At 45.9% G+C, this 19,984-nt stretch overlaps 1 protein-coding gene across 3 annotated transcripts; it reads right to left on the bottom strand.

Moving 5' to 3' along the window:
* Window positions 1-1,958: 1,958 nt before the first annotated feature.
* C1QTNF12 (C1q and TNF related 12) lies at window positions 1,959-18,892 on the bottom strand. 3 transcript variants are annotated; one of them, XM_031556651.1, is made up of 10 exons: window positions 18,878-18,892; window positions 17,961-18,245; window positions 17,012-17,271; window positions 10,897-11,016; window positions 10,098-10,209; window positions 9,505-9,686; window positions 6,167-6,275; window positions 5,829-5,919; window positions 3,463-3,541; window positions 1,959-3,158 (listed from the first exon to the last, which is right to left on the bottom strand). In XM_031556651.1, exons 2-10 carry the CDS (start codon window positions 17,968-17,970, stop codon window positions 3,060-3,062), a joined length of 1,062 nt encoding a protein of 353 aa, XP_031412511.1. In that variant the 5' UTR covers window positions 17,971-18,245; window positions 18,878-18,892; the 3' UTR covers window positions 1,959-3,059. The 3 variants fall into 3 exon arrangements, with proteins under 3 accessions (XP_031412511.1, XP_010721088.1, XP_010721089.1); XM_010722786.3 differs by lacking the exon at window positions 18,878-18,892 and having other exon boundaries at window positions 17,961-18,264; XM_010722787.3 differs by lacking the exon at window positions 18,878-18,892 and having other exon boundaries at window positions 17,609-18,263.
* Window positions 18,893-19,984: the final 1,092 nt, after the last annotated feature.

Here is a 19,984-nt window from a genome sequence, read left to right as displayed (position 1 = left end):
GGAAAAGCAGGCAATCCGTTGCTAATCCGACATAAATACCCCTGGAGTCAGTCTGGAGCAGAGCATCAAAATCATTTACAAAAGTGGAAATTTGAATAGAGCTTAAAACCTCATAACCTGTCAGCTCCCAGCCAGGGAAAATCCTCACAGGCCGGGTCTCCTTGCTTTTATTTGTCTGCAGCAAGCAGAGCGGGGCTTTGCTCAGCTCCCCCCCACTCCAGCCTGCCCAAGGGCTGCTTCGTGTGAGTTAATCAGAGAGGTTGAATCCCTGCAGGTTCCAGGTGTGAAGGGCTGATGCAGCACAGTGCATCGGAGTGAATGCAGGAGCCATGAAAACAGCAGGTTTGGGGAGGGCACCCAACACAAAAGGAGCTAAAGAAGCCTGCTAGCAACCCTGCCTAACCTTTACCCTTAAGCCAAAGGCAGAGGCACGTCCCAGAAGCACGAGGCTGTGATATTTACCATAAAATCACTAAGATTGGAAAAGATCATCCAGTCCAACCATCCACCTACCCACTAAACCGCCTTGCTAACCAAGTAACTTTAGCCTGAAGCTGGAAACTTTTAGCTAGACTCTGTTTAGAATAAGGAATTATGAGTGGAAATAATCACTTTTATAGACGTCAAAATTAGCAGTCGATGCTTCTCCTAAGATGGCTTGGTTTATTGTTCCTGAAATATAAGTAAGCAAGTTTCTTCTCTGAGGGACTCTTCATGGGCCCATACAAAGTCCAGGCTGAAGATGTCAGCATCTCAGTGGCCATATTCATTACGTGACTTTTTAAAATTTAATTTGTCTCTCTCAGATTTCTCCCTGTGCCTGCCACAAACTGCCATTCCCATAGGGTGAGATTAGCTCACTTGGCCATTAAACCACAGTCTCAAGCGCACGGGTTTTATTTTGTTACAAACAACTTGCTCATACTGAACTCAGTTCTTCTCAGACTTCTGAGTCGTTATATTTTCTTGGACTAACTATAAATTTTATGGCTACAAACAGAGGAGCACTGAAACCTCACTTCTCACATCATTAATCAATCTCCTCAGCCTCCAAACAGCACAAAAGCCTTGCAGAGCATTGGTGTCACCCACATCTTAGCCAGGAACCTTGTGCCCAGCTGAATTCTGAGTTTGGTACACTTGCACCTGAGCACTGGAAGTCAGGCCCAGCTTACTCCTGGCTGTTGCAACCCATCCTGCCCATCTTGCTGCTGGAGGAACAGCCTCACGCTTGCACCGATGGCTGTATCTCCGTGATTCAGGAGAACTGCAGCCTATTGAGAATCATAAAGGTTGGAAAAGACCACTAGGATCACCACATCCAACCATCAACCCGTCCCCACCATGCCCACTGGGCACCTCCCTCCATGCCTGGTAGCATCCAGAGCTAAAATATTCTTAACAAGGCGATGTTTTCCAACTAATAAGGTTGAAAAAGACCTCTAATATCACAAAGTCCAACCATCAACTCATCAACCAGAAGCAGAACAGGTAGAAATAAAGATACAACAATTCATCTCCTATTGAGATCATAGATATAACACACAACAAACAGGAAAAAAAAAAATAAGTCGCAAATCCCAAAGCAAAATCTTAAACTTTTTTTTTTTAGTTCTACAACAAAATAAATATTTTAACTCTGATTTACCAACAGTGAGACTTGGTTCAAAAAACCCATAGGTAACGACATACACTGAATGTAACAACACTTGGAGATTCTGTTGCTGCGAGTCGTGCACAAAACAGCCCAATTTATTACAAATATTCACGCAGTAGAAAGAACAGTATAGAAATACATACTGGGATACAGGCCATGTGCCCTGACTACACCTACCCCACCAAAACCCAATGTAAACAGCCAAATCCTTGTTGGTAGGGTTTAACGATCTTCATGTGAGTTACACACTTTGTGAAACCCCAACAATCACTACTGTGGTGAACTGCTGCCTCATTTTTTCACGCCTTCTGCTGTCCCCAGCAGTCTTGGTTCTCATTTTATGAAGGTGTTGTAACGGATCATGGAAAAATTGAAACATCAAACAAGGGATATCTTCCATTCACTGCGGATTTTCAAGAAAAGTATCTGGACTCCACTTGGGGCCCCGCTGCCATCTATTTATGAAACTGCTGAACAGCCATTTCCTTAGTTAAGTTGCATCATTAAAAGGCCAAGTGTCTGTTGAAGGGAAAAACCCAATGAAATGACACCACCCACAACCAGCAAAACACATCAGACAGATCTACAAACGGATATATGACACCTGAGAGGATGCTGTGTACGTGATGCAGTCCAGAGCCAAATATATATCTTACTAAAACATAAGAACGTAACGGAGGGAGTTCATGCTAGAACTGGTGCCGTTGGCCTTAAATAAAAAATAAAACGGTGCAGGCAGCGAGGTATTTGGCTTCAGTAAGAGCAGAGAAACAGATTTAGGGAACCACCGTTAAACAGTTCAACCCTTGGATTCCCATCTTTGAAAACAGGCATTGCTTGAGAATTCAACATGCTACTTGTCAAACGTATCTAAGTTTGAACATGAGAGTGGGCCCTACACCATTTACAACTGTGTGAAAAACAGTTTGGCTGACAAATTCTTGCCTCCTTCCTCCACAACACGTGGAACGCAGTCACTACTCGACTTCCCCTCTCAATCCTTCATTTACAAACTTAAACGCCCCGCAGTCAGTCCCAAAGACATGCTGATTACAAGTGTAATCGTGTGAAATAAAGTTACAACAAATGCCAAATCTCAGTGTACTGTTTGGTGCACATCTGGTGAAGCACATATTAAATATTACAGAGTCTGTTTCTGAGTTACAAGAGTGTATATATATATTTTTTTTTAAGGTGAATGAACTGGTGTGGACCTTGAGAAGCAGTAGCCTCTGAAAGCAAGCTGAAGTATCTGCAAAAGGAAAGGCTCTTTGCTTGTTTAAAAAGACGCCAACAGTTACATGAAGCAGTCTTCAAGAGTCAAAATAAAGGTTTCTTCAGTCAAATATATGTTGTAAGGCTGTGATTCATGTTCTTCCCTGCTGCAGTGCTGCAGACGATGCTACGCGCCCATTAACATGCCCATGAAATCAGATCCATTCTGAATGGTGATGGGAGCTCCAGCACTGTTGTCTACAAAGATGGAGGTGTACTGGCCAGCCTGCAGAGTGAGCAAGAGGGAAAGGAAAAGTTATAGAATTGTAAAGGTCAGAAAAGACTGCTAAGATCATCCAGTCCAACCCCAGCCCACCCCCACCATGCCCACTGACCATGTCCCTCAATGCCACGAATAGCTACCACTTCCCTGCCACCAATTCTCTATAGCTACCCCTGGGGTGTCATTTAGCTTCAATTAACCTCATTGAGAAGGTTAACAACTTTCCCCACCTCCTGGTGAGAATTCAGCCTTGGCAGTAAATAACTCCAGACCGACCATAAACGATTCCCAGCCTGCAGAGCCCTACCTGCAGCTGCAGCAAGCCATGCACGTAGACAGTGAAGATCTTGCTGTTACTTTCCAAACCAGCAATGACTTCCAAAGACCTAAACAGTAGCAAAAGAACAATAAACCTTGAGGCAGTCACAACAACTGACCATCACAAATAATTTATACTCTTGATATTCTGCAAAGAGCTAGCTGTATGCACTCTGCCAATAACAGGATATTTTCAAGGTATGAAAGGCCAACTCTGCCATAAAAATACACGCAGACAGCCTACACAAGAACGAACATACTCTGCAGCTGTAAGCTGTTTTGGGAGGACATCTGGATCAGGCATCATATAAAATCAAAAATGAAAAACAAAGGTCTTCAGATTAGCTTGAGGTAGAACTCCAGATCACTCCTCAGTCCCTTCTGTAATACCAATCCCTTTCTAGTGCCATGATGCCCAAATAGCCATCACGTTCCTTGCAGCAGCAAGATGTAGGACAGCTGCTCCTCGTGTCATCCTCTGTTAACGAAGAACCACTCCTTGTGCAGGACTCAGGATGGAAGGACGTGCCTGAGACAGTAACTCATCCATGTGAGCTGAGTTCCAAAGCAATGGGAAAGCACAGAGCTCCATGATTGGCTGGCTTTTCTGAAATCTACCTAGCCACTGCGAGCAGATCCAGTTGTTTTTCCAAACCAACCAACCCCTTCCCTCCCTTTTTTCCGTGAAGGGGTGGAGACGAAACCTAGCAAGTGCAAACGTGCTGCTTCCATCCCCTTTGCAAGGAAATAATGTGCACAAAAGGTAGGGGCAAATTTGGCCCAGAAAGAGCAAGCCACTTGGCACCACCTTGATTGAAGAGCTCAGTCTGTGTGTCATATCCTGCCAAAGCCTCACTTGGGTGGGAACTTCCCACCATTAATCTCTTCTACTCCAACTGTCTCTGTGCTTTTCAGTTTCCATTTCTCTCAGCCGAAAGCCCTCAAGGCTCTTTCAGTTCCCTAAAATGAATGACTGCATACGTAGACATCCCCAGGAAATTCCACAAGCATGGGTAGCAGCTCGGCTCATGCCAGCAGAATGTCTGTCCAGACAGGCTCCCATCCCTCCACCCATCTTTCTTCCATCCCACTGACCACTGACACTCTCACCCACCGTAGAAGAGAAATGTCTTTCACAGAGCCAGTGCTCATCTCACTTTACAGACTCACAGAATGACAAAGGTTAGAAAAGATCTCTAAGATCCCCAAGCCCAACCCACCCTCACCGTGCCCACTGCCCACGTCCCTCATTGCCACATCTCACACTGAACACCTCTGAGGATGGGGACCCCCCTCCACCTCCCTGGGCAGCTGTGCCAACGCATCACTGCTCTTTCTGATCCATACAGGAGCTTCCGATTAATTAATTCTTGTGCCTGCATTTACCAGAACAAGGAAGCTTTCCTAGAATCACTGAGTGCCAACAGGCATCCCGGATTGCAAGCTCAGACCAGGGTCCATTCTTAACACGATCTGAAGGGCTTCTCACGAGTGCAAGACTGCAACCAGTCTGTCACTGCTTCAACTAAGTGCTGCAACCATAAAAGACTGTTACAGAACCGTCTACAAGGCTGAAGAGGTGCCAGTTGCTTTAGTCAACAAGCTCCTTTACTTCCCACCAGGTCAATGGGCACACAGCTAGCTACCCCAGTTACTAAGGAGTACTCCAACACCAATCAAGTCTTTTCCACAGGCCAATGAAACCTAAGAGAGCTGGTATTTATTTTCTGAGGCTTCATGTCCAATTAATCCTCCAATGAAGGCTCTCAAACTGATAGGGCTGTGGAGGGTCAGACCTATTTACTGCACTCCAAGTCACAGAGGAAAGGTGAAGCTGAAGCAGCCAGCCCAGCAGCAAATTTATAGTTGTGCTGTCTTCAAGCTGTACCGTAAGTCATTTTACGGATATATTTTGATGGTGCTGTTACAAAGGGTTGCACTTGAAGAGCTGCAGGCAGGGCAGAGCAGATCCGCACAGCCCTATAAAAGCCATTTTCCCCAAATCCAGCCACAACCAGACGGTGGCCACTCAACCCAAGCAGCACTGCCCTCTGCTGGGTGCATTTCAGCCCAGCCCATGGGTTCTCAGCCTCCTTCCTCGAAGCAACACATGCCAAACTCATCCTGAGCAAGCTGACCTTCCAATACAGGGCATTTACGTGCTCCAGCTGAAAGGATGATATGTTCTGTCAACACACACAGAATTTATTCATCTATTTAGAGTACTTGACACCATCCACTGAAACATTACAAATCAGGAGGAAAGAAAAATGTACAAAGCCCAAGGGCCAGATGGAATCCATCTATTCGGAAAAGCTCTATGGGTATTTATGGTTTAAAATTGCAGTCTCTTACGTGTATCGGTGGCACAGAGATTCAATGCAGATCAACACTCGGACGTTATCTCTGGCCCGGAGCTGGACTTTGCTCTTCAACTCACTGTGATCTGTGGAAAGCAGTGAAATAAACATAAACATCCATAACACAGCGACCATCACTCGCTGGCGTTTGGTTCAAAAGGCACAGCAATATTGTGGCTTCTTAGGAAATCCCAAACAATTTAGGATATGGTACCAAAAGGAGAGTTAGCTGCAAAGGGCTGCCATCAGACATTCTTCACATCAGACAGGACACACCAGGGACCCAGAGGACACCAGGACTCCTTCCAGCACCTCTCAATTGACAGCACTCACCGATGTGGACGTTGGCTGAGAACTGGTAGATGCCAGACACGGGTGCTGTGAAACGTCCCGTTGCCAGGTTCAACCCCGTCCCCCGGAGAAAAGCTCCTTTGGCCAAAGGCTGCAAAATAAGCAAAGCAGATCTTGAACAAGTCCCCGTGGGTCACAGTGATTTCGTCTACCCGTGAAAAAGGAGCACCTGACACGCGTGAGAACAGAGATGAAAAATGTGCAAGGCTGCTGCCATTTTTCCCCTGATTTTACCTTCCAGATGAGCTGCCTCTCAGCATTTGATGCCCACCAAAGGTAAAATGATTGGTATGAGATCTGAAGATACCCTTTTTCTCACTGCCCAACTCTTCTAACTTAGCGCAGCACAGTGGTTGGAATTAAACCTTTGAGGCTCCTTCCAACCCAAGCCGTTCTATGACTCTAGGGACTTTGCCCAAGACCTTCAGGCCTTTAGCAGCAGTTCTATTTGCACATCTCAGACCATGCTCACTGCGTCTGTATGCTCTGCTAGTCCTGCTATCTCCACTGAACCACACCACTCTCCATTATATGAGTCATTAAATCCCTTCTAGTACTACCCAAAAACTCTTAGATGGGGCCAAGCAGCCCCCCCAGGCCTAAAAAATCTGGAATCTCATACACAGTTTTTGTGATGCAAGTGCAGAGGAGACAATCATATGGATCCATTTCATGTAGAAGTCAGACAGCTCTGGTGCTATTAAGAACAACTGTTTGGATTCTTACAGATTCCACATTTAATTTCCAGCCTCAGCTTCTACAGAATAGGCAAAAGCCTAGGGAAACAGCATGCAGATTCTCCTCTTGCAAGGGAGCGGTCTTAAGTCAAACTCACAGCAGATTATCCGACTTAGACTAAAATAAACTCCACAAGAAATGTTTATTGTTAGTTTTGGCCTGTCCAGCATGAGTTCGGTTAGAGCTGGGGAGAAGCAGGAGGGGCTTCCATGGGCCAAGAAAGCACATTAGCCAGACTCTGCTTCCACCACAAGGGCATTCTGTGCAGTGTAAATGCAATCCCATGAATGCTGTCTGGAGGGATTTGCCCTGCATTGTCCCCGAGGAGCAGAAGAACACAAAAAAGGAACTCGTTTTCTCTCTGTATATACACAGACAATCTAACAGCTAACCTAACAGCAAAGACTATGTGATGAGATTGCTGCCATTCTTATGCTATCACTATGCTGTCATTTTTGGTAATGCTATGTTTGATTTACATCAAGATCCAAGCCCCCTGTGTGCAAAACTGCATTGTTAATTCATTCCTTTCCTGTTACAGCTATTAGAGGAATCAGCAACCGAATTCCAAAACCACTGGATGGGCATGGAAGGCAATTGTAGGCACCACTAAATTATCACTGATAAAACATTCCTGTTTCTTCACGCCTTCTGTGGCTTTGTTATTCTTCTGCTCATAGAAATAGACAGTGCAAAGGGTTGGTTCTGAGAAGGGAGAGGTTTCTCTGGGCAAAAATATTCCATTAAACTCCATGCCAATTAGAGTTCCCTGTTGTGTATGCTGAGAAACTACTTGTGCACCAGTTATTTCAATAAGCAAACCCAAAGCAAACAAACAAGTTAGCATCCATGCTCTTACAAACCAAGATCAGCTTCTCTTCCTCAGTCCATCTCTTATCCCCGTGTCTGTCTCATATACTCCATATCTCATTTTCTATCCTGTTTCTGAAGACAGGAACCACGCACAAGGAACTGAGAGGTGAGCTTAGCTTAATAGTGATAAAGGCTGGGGAAAGTAACGCACTGACTTTTGTTATTACGGTTAACCCAACTGGTACAGCTACCACAGGTAGGTAGAGATGTGCAGGAAGGCTATATCACTTTTAATTCCAAATATGAAGGAAATAATGGGACTGAGAGGAATGGAAAACTCTTAGAGTCAGGGTGAGAAAAATGCCATGCTATCCAAATAACCCAAGGTCAGAGCAACACAACACCCTAACGACAAAGAATAGGAGTGCAAAGAGCAGGACTGCTGGTCCCTCTCTCCGTGTTCTTTTCCACTTAACTCAGAATGCCTTGGGTAAGTTCCAAAGCGTTAGATTGAGTCTCTATCATCTCACTGGGAAGTATCACACCGTTGGCTTCTTCACGCTATTAAACCAACAGGGTGGAGGGAGGGGAATTCTCTCCTCTTGGACTGTCGAAAGACAACGTTTTCATCTTTGCAGGAGCAACCACCGTCTCCCTCCCTGTTGAATTCCCCTATATCAGAACACAAGCTAAAACCAGATACTTCTTGTCCCAGAGCTGAAATGAAAGGCTGGCATCCAGAGCCCTGCCAGCCCTCCCACATCAGCTTCAGGGCCAGAAGCAATTAGAAAGGAGCTAGGCATACGATAACAAAGCATGGGAAGTGTCAGCCTACGCACTGATTGCTGAGATGTCTTTATTCACATTTTCCCTCCTAATTAATGAGGCAGCAGATCTCTCTAACCCTGCCCACACTTACTTCAAGTACAATCTTGCCTCTGTGCCAGCACCCACAGTGCTGTCACACCAGGCTTCCACAAGAGTATTTGGGAAAGATCCAGCAAGGCACCCAGAGCAAAACCTCTGCCTTCAGTCCTGCTGCTCTGCGAAGTCCCAGCAGCAAAACCACGCCATAGGAAAGGATCTGCTGGACAGGATTCCTCAGAGATGAGGCAGAGCAGTGGGGAAGCAAGCTTACTTACTACAAAGACAGGTTTTAGCTATTACTTCAACATTTGTTAGTCTTCTGTAAAACAGTATGTAAAGAATTTTAGCACTGAGACTCTGAATCATATGACAAAAGGATGCCTCTTAGTCTGGGCTCACACATCTATCACCAATGACTGCTCTGTGCTTCTGACTCTACTCTACATCTGAAGATTACTCTGGAGTAAAACAAGGTTTGCAATGAAAAAAAATGCAGATCCCTCAGATTAATGTCAAATGTGGACAAGTCTTTGTCATTAACCAAAATAGAAGCTGACTGTTGTTTAGAGCTGTGGGACAGCCATCTCCTGCACAGATTGCTAGGACTTCAGTAAGAACTGTCATGAGATACAGCTGGGCTACAAGAGAAGAGGAAAGCCTTGAGTTTGTTTGGACAGAGAAGACTTAAATCTAACTGTCCATCCTACTGCAGTTGAGCTTTAGGGCTGTAATCACCACAGGAGATCCAACTTCTCAGATACAAACAAGGCAATGCTATGGTCGTGCCATCTGCTCTTCCCTTTCAGGAAACACCTGGCAGCCCTGCAGAGCAGGGGAACTACAGATCATCCACACACAATGGCTGTTGTGTTGCACAGGTTCAGTCTGATATCTCTTCTCACCGACTGGAAGTTCTGAAGTTCTACCAGGGTCTTTTTATCCACGACAACTTGTCCTTTTAGCTTGCAGTGGAACGCCTCCTCGACACGTCTGTAGGGTGAAACTTCCTCCAAGGAGAGCAGGAGTGGAGGCAGCTGGCTGGGATGTGCTGAAATTGCTAAGGATGCCCGACGCTCAATGGCTTCTGAGGAGACAGAAAACACAGGAAAAAAAAAAAAAGGCTTAGTTTAAGAGCTTGGTCTATGAAGCCATCAGCTGTGTGGTTAGACTTGTCTACGCTCAACTCTACAACTCGAACTGAACCATAGAATCATCCAGGTTGGAAAAGACCTCTAAGATCCTCAAGTCCAACCCCAACCCATCCCCATCGTTCCCAATGACCATGTCCCACAGTGCCAACATCTCCACAGTTCTGGAACACCTCCAGGGATGGGGATTTCACCACTTCCCTGGGCAAACTGAGCAGCGCCGAGGAAATATTTTCCCAAACTTCTGATTGTCAGCTAGAGCTAAACATTTGTAAAACCAATTCTTTGTTCGCCACGGTGCTTACCAAAAGAAACAAATCACAAAAGCTCAAAACAAAAGTCTTTACCTTTTAATATCTCCTTAAACTCCTGCAGCAGGACTTCCCGGGTGACTTCAGCACCAGGTGCTCCTGGGGGACCCTGGGGACCAGGAGGCCCTGGAGGCCCAACAAGACCACGCTAAGGAAGGAACCAACGGAAAACACAAGAATTAGAACCAGGCCATTGCATATGGGCAGACCAGAAGTTCTCCCAGCCGTGAGCCAAGAAAGCTACACAGAGCTAGAAGCTGGTAACAGGAACACAAATCAGTGTTGTCAGTGCTGTTTCCATGTGTATGATTCCCTTGGAGTTTCATCAGTGCATGAAAGCGCTCCTGCTACCAGCCCATTGAAAGGTAAAAGGAAGGCATTAAAAACATATTCAATATTTGACTCAGCAGGAGATGAAAAGTACACACAGATGAGCAGTAATTCATTAAATTGCAATAAATTATTTTTCCATGCCTTGGTTAGTATATCCTTTAAGACATTTGCGCTTCATCTAGTGGAAGAAAAATGTTAATTTTATTTCTACTGAGCAGAAAATAAAAGAGAAAGGCTCAGCCCAAGAAACAGCTGGTTCAAACCAAAGTGAGCACTGACAGCAGAATTCACATACACTCGTCTTACAAAGCATATAGCACACTTACCACCTCAAGCTTCTCCAAAATACCTTGGGAAACTTAGAGAGGAAAGCAAAAAAAAAAAGGAAACACAGCACTGTGGGGAAGAGCAAAAGCTGAAGCACACAGAACACCTTGAGTAACAGCAGTGGGAAGGGAAGAATGGTGCACGTTTGTTAGCTGATGGCAGTGCAGGGACCTACTAATTTCTTGTCTTTGCCTTTGCATTTCCTTTTAGAGGTGTTGCCATCATCTGGGCGGTGGACAAAGGAGATCCAGGTCCGCCGTGGGTCTGTGATTCGAGGGTCTGGAGATTCGAGAATCTGAAGAGAAACGAGAGCAAACACAGATGCAATTGGGCCTAATTGGGTCTCTTTGGCCAATTCAGGAACTCCGAGAATGGGAAGTATCCAGACCAAACAGATATCTGCCACCTAAGCAAATCTCTGATCCAAACATACTGCATTTGAGAGGACATAAGGTTCAGGGTCTACTGTAAAATTCCATTTTATCCCACTTCTGTAGCAAATAATTCCATCTGGATTCTCCATTACTGCGTCACTTTTTGTCATCGTTTACAGAAGCATCGCAAACAATTCTGCAAAATTTTGGATAGAAACACCAAGGGAAGCTCAGTTTGAGAAGAAAAGACCACAATTTGTATGATCTGCCTTGAAAAATCTGTGCAGAGTAAGTAGTGTTGGAGTTAAATCTGAGAAGCCTGCTGGAGCTCCAGTGGGAGGATATACAGAATGCTGGTGCTTCAAATCTGAGCCAGGAGAGCTCCCTCCCAGCTCTAGGCCAAGGCAAGGGGCAAGGGGATTCCCAACCGTTTTGCCATATTGATCATGCATTCCCCACTGTAATTAATCAGAGTTATGGTTAAACAGTCTCCCTCGCACGCTTAAATTTAGTGTGCATCTCAAACAAGCACAACGAGCTATTGATACCCATCTAGTTCATTATTTCTATACCCAAATTAGTCCACAACAGACTTTCTATGTTTGTAACAACATTTATAGCCAGCTGGTGATTGCACATTTTGTTAAGGGGTACCAGCGAGTTCTTCCTGAATTATTTATCCTTTGCCATTTTTGCTTACAGCACACATGGTTTTTTCAATTACTTTCCAAATTTCCATTGGAAATTAAAGCTTTTTTTTTCTTTTTTTTCCCCATTCCCAGTGCCTGGGACTGCTGGGTGTGTGGTAACACTGCAGTGCAGCTCACACAAGAGAAAGAAGCAGCTCATTAATAGCATCGTCCATCTCAGCCAGGATGCAGTGTGCATTCCTACAGAGCCCTAACAGAAGCCAAGAATGAAACAGCTGCCTTGCAAAGAGAAGGAAAATCAAATCAGTTCACTCATCCTAAAGGGCTGGCTCACGTGGCAGGAGCTCAGAAGCACAACCTTCAGAACAAAGCAAACCAGAGTTTTAGGAACAGAGGTGCAGCTCTGACTGCAGATGTGTATGGGTACATCCATGTATCTCAGGTTTTCTCCAGGCTGCAACCCAGGCACCAACCCCCTGCCTGCTGCAAATGAGGAAACGTGCCAGCTAGAAGGCAGCAGCCCTGAGCAGCCTCTGACCATTAGCTGTGAGGACTGACAGATGTCCTCAGCCTTGCTGGAGCTCCAGCCGGGAAGAAACGGCCCGAAGCAGACAACTTTTTTTGGAGGAAAAAAGAAAGGCAAGAAAAAATAAAGGAGAAAGGAAAACATCTGAAATTTGGGGGGGAGAAGAAGAAAAATGAGGGGAAAAAAGAAGAAGGGGAAAAAAAAGAAAGGGGAAAAAAGGATGGGAAAAGGGGAGGAATTCAGCACATCGCCAGTGGCCCCCTAAACTACAAACCCTCCAGAAGACAGCCACGGCACTCCCCAGTTTCTCCTTCACAAGGATGACTGACAGTTAAAATCAATGTTCCATCCTTGTGGTATTATTATTTAATTACTACGGCATGCATGAGCAATCCCAGCAATAAGCATGCAAGCCTCTATTTTTCTTGGCAGCGGCCTCCTGCAGCAGCCAGAGACCTCGCAGCCAACTCAGGTATCAGTCAGGGCTGGGAACAGCCCTGGAATCCCAGCAGAGGGAACCTGTCCCTCCTGGGCTGCTGTTTGCAGAGCAAAGCTTGCAGGAGTCCAGAGGAATTCTCATGGTAAGTGCAGCGGAATCAGCTTAGCCCTTATCGCTTCAAGCAGCGCCTCTAAAAACAACTGAAGCGCTGCCAGCAATTTTTAATCAACTTTCAATCAGCTCTTCTAACGTAGCTTTGGAATCCGAATACAACAGCAGTCATCACTTTGGAGCAATCGTGTGACCCCCAACGGGAGCTCAGCAGCCTCACTCGTAACAGAAGAGCAGCTGAGCTGTCACTGGGGCTGCGGTGCACAGGCAAAACCTGTGGTTCTTTCTGGCTCTGACTCCCAGGACAGCATGCACTGCCATGGGGGTTCAGCCAGCATGGAAGGAACGACGAACAGAACCTACAGCCCAGGAGTGGAGATCCTGAGAAATATCTGAACTATGTCTGAACTTTCCTAAAATTCAGGGGTGGTGGGATCTGGTCTGCATCTCTGCTAAAGACAAAAGTGAAATGGGCTGAAGTCATTTTTAGGATGGATAAAAGGAAACACTACGAGCAAGACGTACATCCATACCAACGTCCATACATCCAAAAGCATCTCCAAGAGATGTCAGGCACACCTCGGCATTTCTCAGGGTAGAAAAGGATGGAAAAGAAGCAAGAGAAGGTTGTAGCTCTGTGAGGACAGCACCCTTTCCATTGCAGTGAGTCAGAGGTGGTCTCCAAGAACACTCAACCATTCTGGCCTACAGTCTCCACACCTGAAGTCACTGCCCTGGAAGTTTTGTTCAAAAAGTTGTCAATATATTCGCCCATCTGGGATGGAATTCCACTTAGCAATTCTTTGCTAATTAAGCAGCTGCCAGAAATACAGTGACCTGACTTGGCATTTCAATTGTGTTAATCCACAAATGTACAAGTTGTTATGTCCAACAGACACCAACAAGAGCATTGTCAGCTTCACTACGAAATGGTCAGCCAGTGATTGCCTCCAGTAGTCTGTTTTATTTGGACCTGGTTAAAAGTGACAAATCCCACTTTTAAGCACGAAAAACCCCGTGTTGGCCACTGCTAAGTCATGGCTGTGCACACCCCTGGTTATTAATGAGATGTAAAACCAAGGTCCTGACCACTTGTGGTTTTCACAGATCTCTCAAGAACTTTCCTGAGAGCAGAAGCGTTAGGTTTGATACATCAACCAAATCCCAATTGGGATTGGGCTGTCTACATTCCCACTGTGTTCTGTGATAAAAAAAATAAATTAATTAATCTTTATTTCTCTCAATGGACATCTCGCGAAGCTCCTCCTCTCCCCCTAAACACATCACTCCACGATGAATGCAGTGAATCCAGTGGAGCAGCTCTTGGGAGCGTGACTGTTGGAATTGCTATCGGTGGTAGAGAACTCTTCCCCTATGCTTTGGAGTGCCTCAGAATGGTGCTTTCAGAGGAAATAATATTTCAAGGACTCTTTGCCCACATAGCGGGTAACTCAACTGAAAAATATCCCATCATCAGAAATCCCATTGAAGGTAAAAACCCCCTGACCTCAAATCATCCCTGTAATTTCATGGGGATGGCTGCTTTGCACATCCTCAAGGATGGAGATTCAACAGCCTTTCTGTTTACCCTTTTGCAGAGTTCGATCGCTCTCACGGTAAAGATGGATATTTTTTCTTACATTTAAGTGGCATTTCTGTATTTCAGTTTGTACTCAATGCCTCTCCTCCTTCCAGTGAGCGCTCACTCCATCTTCTTTATCCCCTCTACTTAGGCACGGATGCACTCAGCTCTGTTCATAGTCAGAGCATTACCTGGATGCTCCTCCAGGCAATGCTTAGCCCAGCACCATGAACATTAACAAGCCCCAACTGTGAAAATTCTCCAGACAGCTGTGGGCGCTCCTGATAAAATCCCGTGCCAGTTGGGTTGGACAGACACCAGGCAGCTTGCAAAAGGCTGCCTCTGTCCTCAGAGGGCACTCAATAACACATGGTTTGGGCATGCAACTGAGCACTATGACCTTGTGAAGGACCACTTTCAAACCACACGAGATGGGTTTCAAACAACGCATCGGTGCCAGCCTGATATCCCCCACTGGGCCATATCCCACTGGCCCAATAGCCCCCAACGGGTGAGATCCATACCTGGGAAAGGGAAGACAAGCCTGGCAAGTGGCAGCTGTGCTCAGCCACTCCCAGCCAAGCTGTGATGATACAGCAGAAGACAACCTCTGTATTTATCCATCACATTGCACTCTTTGTCCATCTGTGCCAGAGAGAAAACTCTCACGTGCTCTGCAAGCACATCGCACTGATAGATATGCAAAGATAAAAACTGAATATATATATTTTTTAAACATTCATATTATTTCCCTTTGAATTATCAGTTTATCAGAGGAGAACTGAGATTCCTGCCTTCCTCCGTCAGCACAGGTCTCACCGCATGGCTCACGCACTGATGGTGTTCAAGAGAATTTTCTCAGCTCTGTGTTTGAAAAGAATTCCCAAGATAAACCTGTTCCCAAACTGCTTAATTAGAAGGAAAACAAATCTACCTTTTTAACAGCACGAATGAAAATCACCATTCATCTAATATTTCACTTCTGCTCCTGCTCTGACAAACCTACCAGTTGGCCACAGAGCCTTCCAAGGTAAACATAGCCTTAATTTTTACAGTTCACAGCCCAGAAAAAAGAAGTCTGTCTTTCCTGTTATGTAGTGCAGGGGAATAGGACGGTGCTGCTGTTCCTATGCATCCCCTCACCAAGCAGAACTCACAGCAGTGCTGCCAGGGCTCAGGGACGCAGTCACCCACAACGTTCAGAAGCAATATTTGAGCTCTGGAGAGATTCCAAGCAGAAAAACCACACTGCAGAAATGGGGAGTGTGTATCAAGCAGAGTTCACAGACATTTACAGCAGAGATTTGGGTTAGTCCCATCCTTACGAAACAGAACCTGCCCGCGCCGAGCTCTGCAGCTCTCACAGTGCCAAACCTTTGCCATGGATATTTTAAAGCACAGCATTTCAACACAGAAATTACAGCTTCCAACCGATGTCTGTGTTAATGAACGCCCCTGAGTGGGTGCTGTGTTTCTTCCAGCAGTAACGTGTGACTCTATCAGCATAAACCAGGACCGGTTCCTGCTTCTGCCATCAGAATATATCCTGCTTCTGGTCCAGTGTATTTCACCATAAACAAAATTAATTCCAAAACAGACTAGAATGCACTTGTATCATTCTGATACTTCTGTGCAGCAGGAGAATGAAGCAGTTGTAAAGAAAGTGGAAGAAAGCAACTGAATGTAAGCACCTTCAGAACACAGCACGTATACAAGCTGTCCTGACAAAGCCCTGCAACAGACAACAAAAAGGAGCACTGCCTTCAATACCCTAATGATCACTCCAAGTGCAGCAGCCAGCTTTTCTTACACAGAGGACTGTTCCCAGACTTGCCCAACCTTAACCAATTACTTTCACAATAGCACTGAATGGGACGTTTAGAATGCCAGACCAATTGTTCCAACGTGCCCCCTCCTCCATGCCCTAATTTTTGACAGGTTGTTCTTCAACTGCTATAGTGACTGCCATCCCTAATGCCTGTGATCAAAGTCGTGTTCCAGAGGTCACCAGGGACATTTTTGTACGAGCATAGGGTGGTCAGGGGCAGCGTGACAGGAGACACTCCCTCTGGTCTCAGTGTTGCAGTCTCCCATTCCATCCCACTCCTAACCCTAGGACCTGAACTCCCCTCCTACTCCCATGGATTCTATGCAGACTTTCATCTTGAAGGATTCTGATGTCTCCGTTTGACTCAGTGGAAATGGAATCCTGCAGCCTGGGCTGATCCCCCCAGCACTGAACTGCCAGATCCTGCCCATCAGAAGTCACTGCACCCAGCAGACCATCAGCTGCAGCCCCTCACGAAGCACACGCAGCCTTACATTTGTCACTGGGGCACCAATCCCTTCCTGCCAGAGCCACAATCACCCCCAACACACACCAACGTATTTCCCACCTGTAATTTTCAACCACGACTCTCCCCTGTGCAATAGCAGAGCTGAGAAAGCTCAGGCATGCTCAGGTGTTGGAATTGCTAAGAAACAAATCATGCAAAGGGGAGAAAATTCTCTTTAAAAATCAAAGAGATTTGGCAAGGATTGGAAGAGGAACCAGCATCACATTGCTGCCAAAACGAGTTCAACCAAGGGCTGATAACGTACCACCTACCTTGGGATGCCCATGCAGCTCCTCGCTGTTGGATAGGGTGGCATTGAAAGGCTCTGTGTACTGACTGGGCTCTTTCTTCACCTTTCTCTCTTTCTTTGCTGCCATGACTCTGAAGAGGCAGAACTGGTGGCAAAGCAAAGTGGCCACAAACACCCAGGTGCAGCCCTTCATTTTGCAAAGGGAGTGGCCAAGTCGGGAAGGGCACTCTCCGAGCACAAAAACCTTCACCACCAATAAGAGGAATAGACACAGACTTCTCTCTAGAAAAATAATAATAATAATAATAAAAAATGCAAAGGTTAGAACTATTAAAGACAATCCTCTGGGCTATGCGGTGCCAAACGAGCAGCATGCATGGACGTGCTGGTTGCTGGAGAGAGCTGTGTTCAAGCAGGACACATTGAAACGGTACAGATAAACTTGTCTGAAAATCTGGCTTCACTCGAAGGCAGAGGTAAGTCCATTCAGGCTCCTGAAGCTTACATAAATACGAGGGGCCCTGGGAAGCCCTGCCACCCACCTTGCAGTGTCGCTCCCCCTCCTCGACCCCCCCTCCCACACACACACAATAAGTCTTCAGCCTCGATTAAAACGCACTTAGCTATGAAACCCAGAGAAGTCAGATTGCTCAGGGCAACAGTCGCTCAGGTCGGGGCTGCTGACACAAACTCATTAGGGGGGGCTGTTTGGTTGCTCCTCTTCAGGAGAAGATTTCACTTTCTGTGTTCGTTGCATGAAGAGGTCCCATCCATCCTCCCTCGAAGGACACCTCAGTGACAAGTCCTCATCCTGTCCTGGCAGGGAACTGCCACCCAAGGTTGTTACAATCACCGCTCTTCTGCAGAGGCTGAGAGCATCCCTGCCAAGTGCTCAGCCTTCTAGGGACAAAGTCAGTTCCTCACAGATCCTACAGTCAAAGCAGGGATAAATAAAGAAGCTGAGGGTGTACCTCGGTCCATGAGGAGCAGATAAAGTTTTCCCAAGTTTAGCTTCTCTCTTTAGCTGGGTTCGTCTTCACTTTAATGAGATGATGAGCAGTGAGTCCTGATGGCAGCTGTCAGGATGCAGAAACGTGTGCCTGGTGTCACACCCAGTAGGATTTCGGGTATCTCCAAGTGTTGATCACTGATGTTCCTCGCTGCTCCTTTCCCAGGCTGGAAACTGGCAAAGCCCTCCTCAGCTCTTGCTCTACCTCAGCAAATAAGCACTTCTTTCCTGAACGAGTTTCCATCAACTTGAAGGGGAAAGAAAAGAAAAAAAAAAGGAGGAGGGATCACATTCTAATGAGCTGTCAAGCCTATTCTCTTCACATTCCTATTAGACTCACTGATAAGTGGAGCTGGCCTGTGTGCCAGGCAGATTCAAATCAGTGCCCACTCCCTGCTCCCTCCCCTCAGCCCTGCTCTGTACCTCCCCTTCATTATCTTTGAGAAATCACCATTTTTCTGGGAAGCCTGTGGAGCTGTACATGAGTTTGTGGCAGTGCTCAAAAGCTGTGGCTTGGAATAGGCACTGAGCATCACAGCATCAGATGCTTTGCCCTGTGCTGGGTGAGCTGTGTTCCACACACAAATCCCATGGGAGGATGGCTCGGGGGGGGTTTCTGTGTATTTACAGAACTGGGGGATGGGCACTTCATTAAAATGAACAGAAAACCAAAAGGAGAAACACATCTACAAGTGTTTCATAAAGGATGTATCTGGCCAAGCTGCTAAGCTTCACTAGTGGCTCGCCACTGAGAACAAACAGCCTGATGCTCTCCGTAACACAAGGATGCACAAATTTATCTGAGTTTGTACTTGTGTCATCCAAGAGCGACAAAATGTGATGCCAGGAAGCAGCTGGCTGGCTTGAAAACCTCCTTACCATGCCTCCTGTCATCCAGGTACAATTCTTCATTAGCCTTTAAGAGCCTCCCATCAGCTCCTCTGTCTCAGGGAAACTGAGGCAGCAGCAAGCTGAGTGCAAAAACCAAGAACTCTTCAGAGGAAAGAGGGGAGGGAAGTGAAGCTTGGGAAAGAATGAGAGCCAGAATGGGTGCTGGAGAGAAGCTAAATAGTTAACAGCATCTCACCCCTCCCCCAAGCAGCTCACATTCCATCAAAACTACGTGGCAGACTTTATTTGTTAATAATATTTAACTTTCTTTGGCGCCTTCTCATACTTAAGCCTCTTTTTTCAGGTTAGTTGTAGACAAGCCATGAATTTGTAAAAGTGCACTTGATGACACATTAATAGGACAATCTGTCATATCGCAGCTAAACAGCCTGACAGATCCACACACCACGGTAAGAAATGACATTCAGAGCTGGAATGGGGTAATCACTTTTTGGTCTGCTGGTGCTGTCTGTCTGCAACATCTCCATTCTCATCCCAACAGCTCAGTGCCAAGGATGTATCTTCAGATTTGGGGCAGGCTCAGTTCCTCAGTCCACTCCATCATACTGCCCTTCTGGTTTTTTAGGGCTGCAACAAGTGTTGGTGCAGTCATTACCTCCCCTCCAACCTTAAGTTCATTGCATTATTTGTAGAACTGCACACCTTGCTGTGCTCGTATCCCAGCTGCAACAGTTCCAAAGCACCTGAGCTTTGCCAGTATCTGAACACCTAGAAGGGTGTGCAACCTCTGTTTGCAAAAAATAATAGGAATAAGCTGCCTAAACGTGCACCATTGCAACAATAATTGGAATAGTTCAGAGTACACCACCAATTCTGTATGAGGAGGGATCTCAAGCAGGGAAAACATTGTAAAGAACCACACATCTAGCCAAGTGTCATTTATAAATGCTGTATGAACTGTGCATAAAGTTGGAAACTGAAAAGTCAGACAAGAAACTTGTGACTACAGCCCTCCATCCCCACTTACACAACCTGCCTTTTACTCACAGTAATCCCACATTTCCTAATTATGACAATATCCAAAAGGCAAAAAGCTGGGATTTTCTGTGTTGTCCAGTGTAGATAGAAGGAATA

Source organism: Meleagris gallopavo, chromosome 23 (assembly GCF_000146605.3).
Source record: "Meleagris gallopavo isolate NT-WF06-2002-E0010 breed Aviagen turkey brand Nicholas breeding stock chromosome 23, Turkey_5.1, whole genome shotgun sequence".
Lineage (NCBI taxonomy): Eukaryota > Metazoa > Chordata > Aves > Galliformes > Phasianidae > Meleagris > Meleagris gallopavo.
The sequence above is the reverse complement of the archived record's forward strand: the minus strand, read 5'-3'. Positions and strand labels throughout refer to the sequence as shown.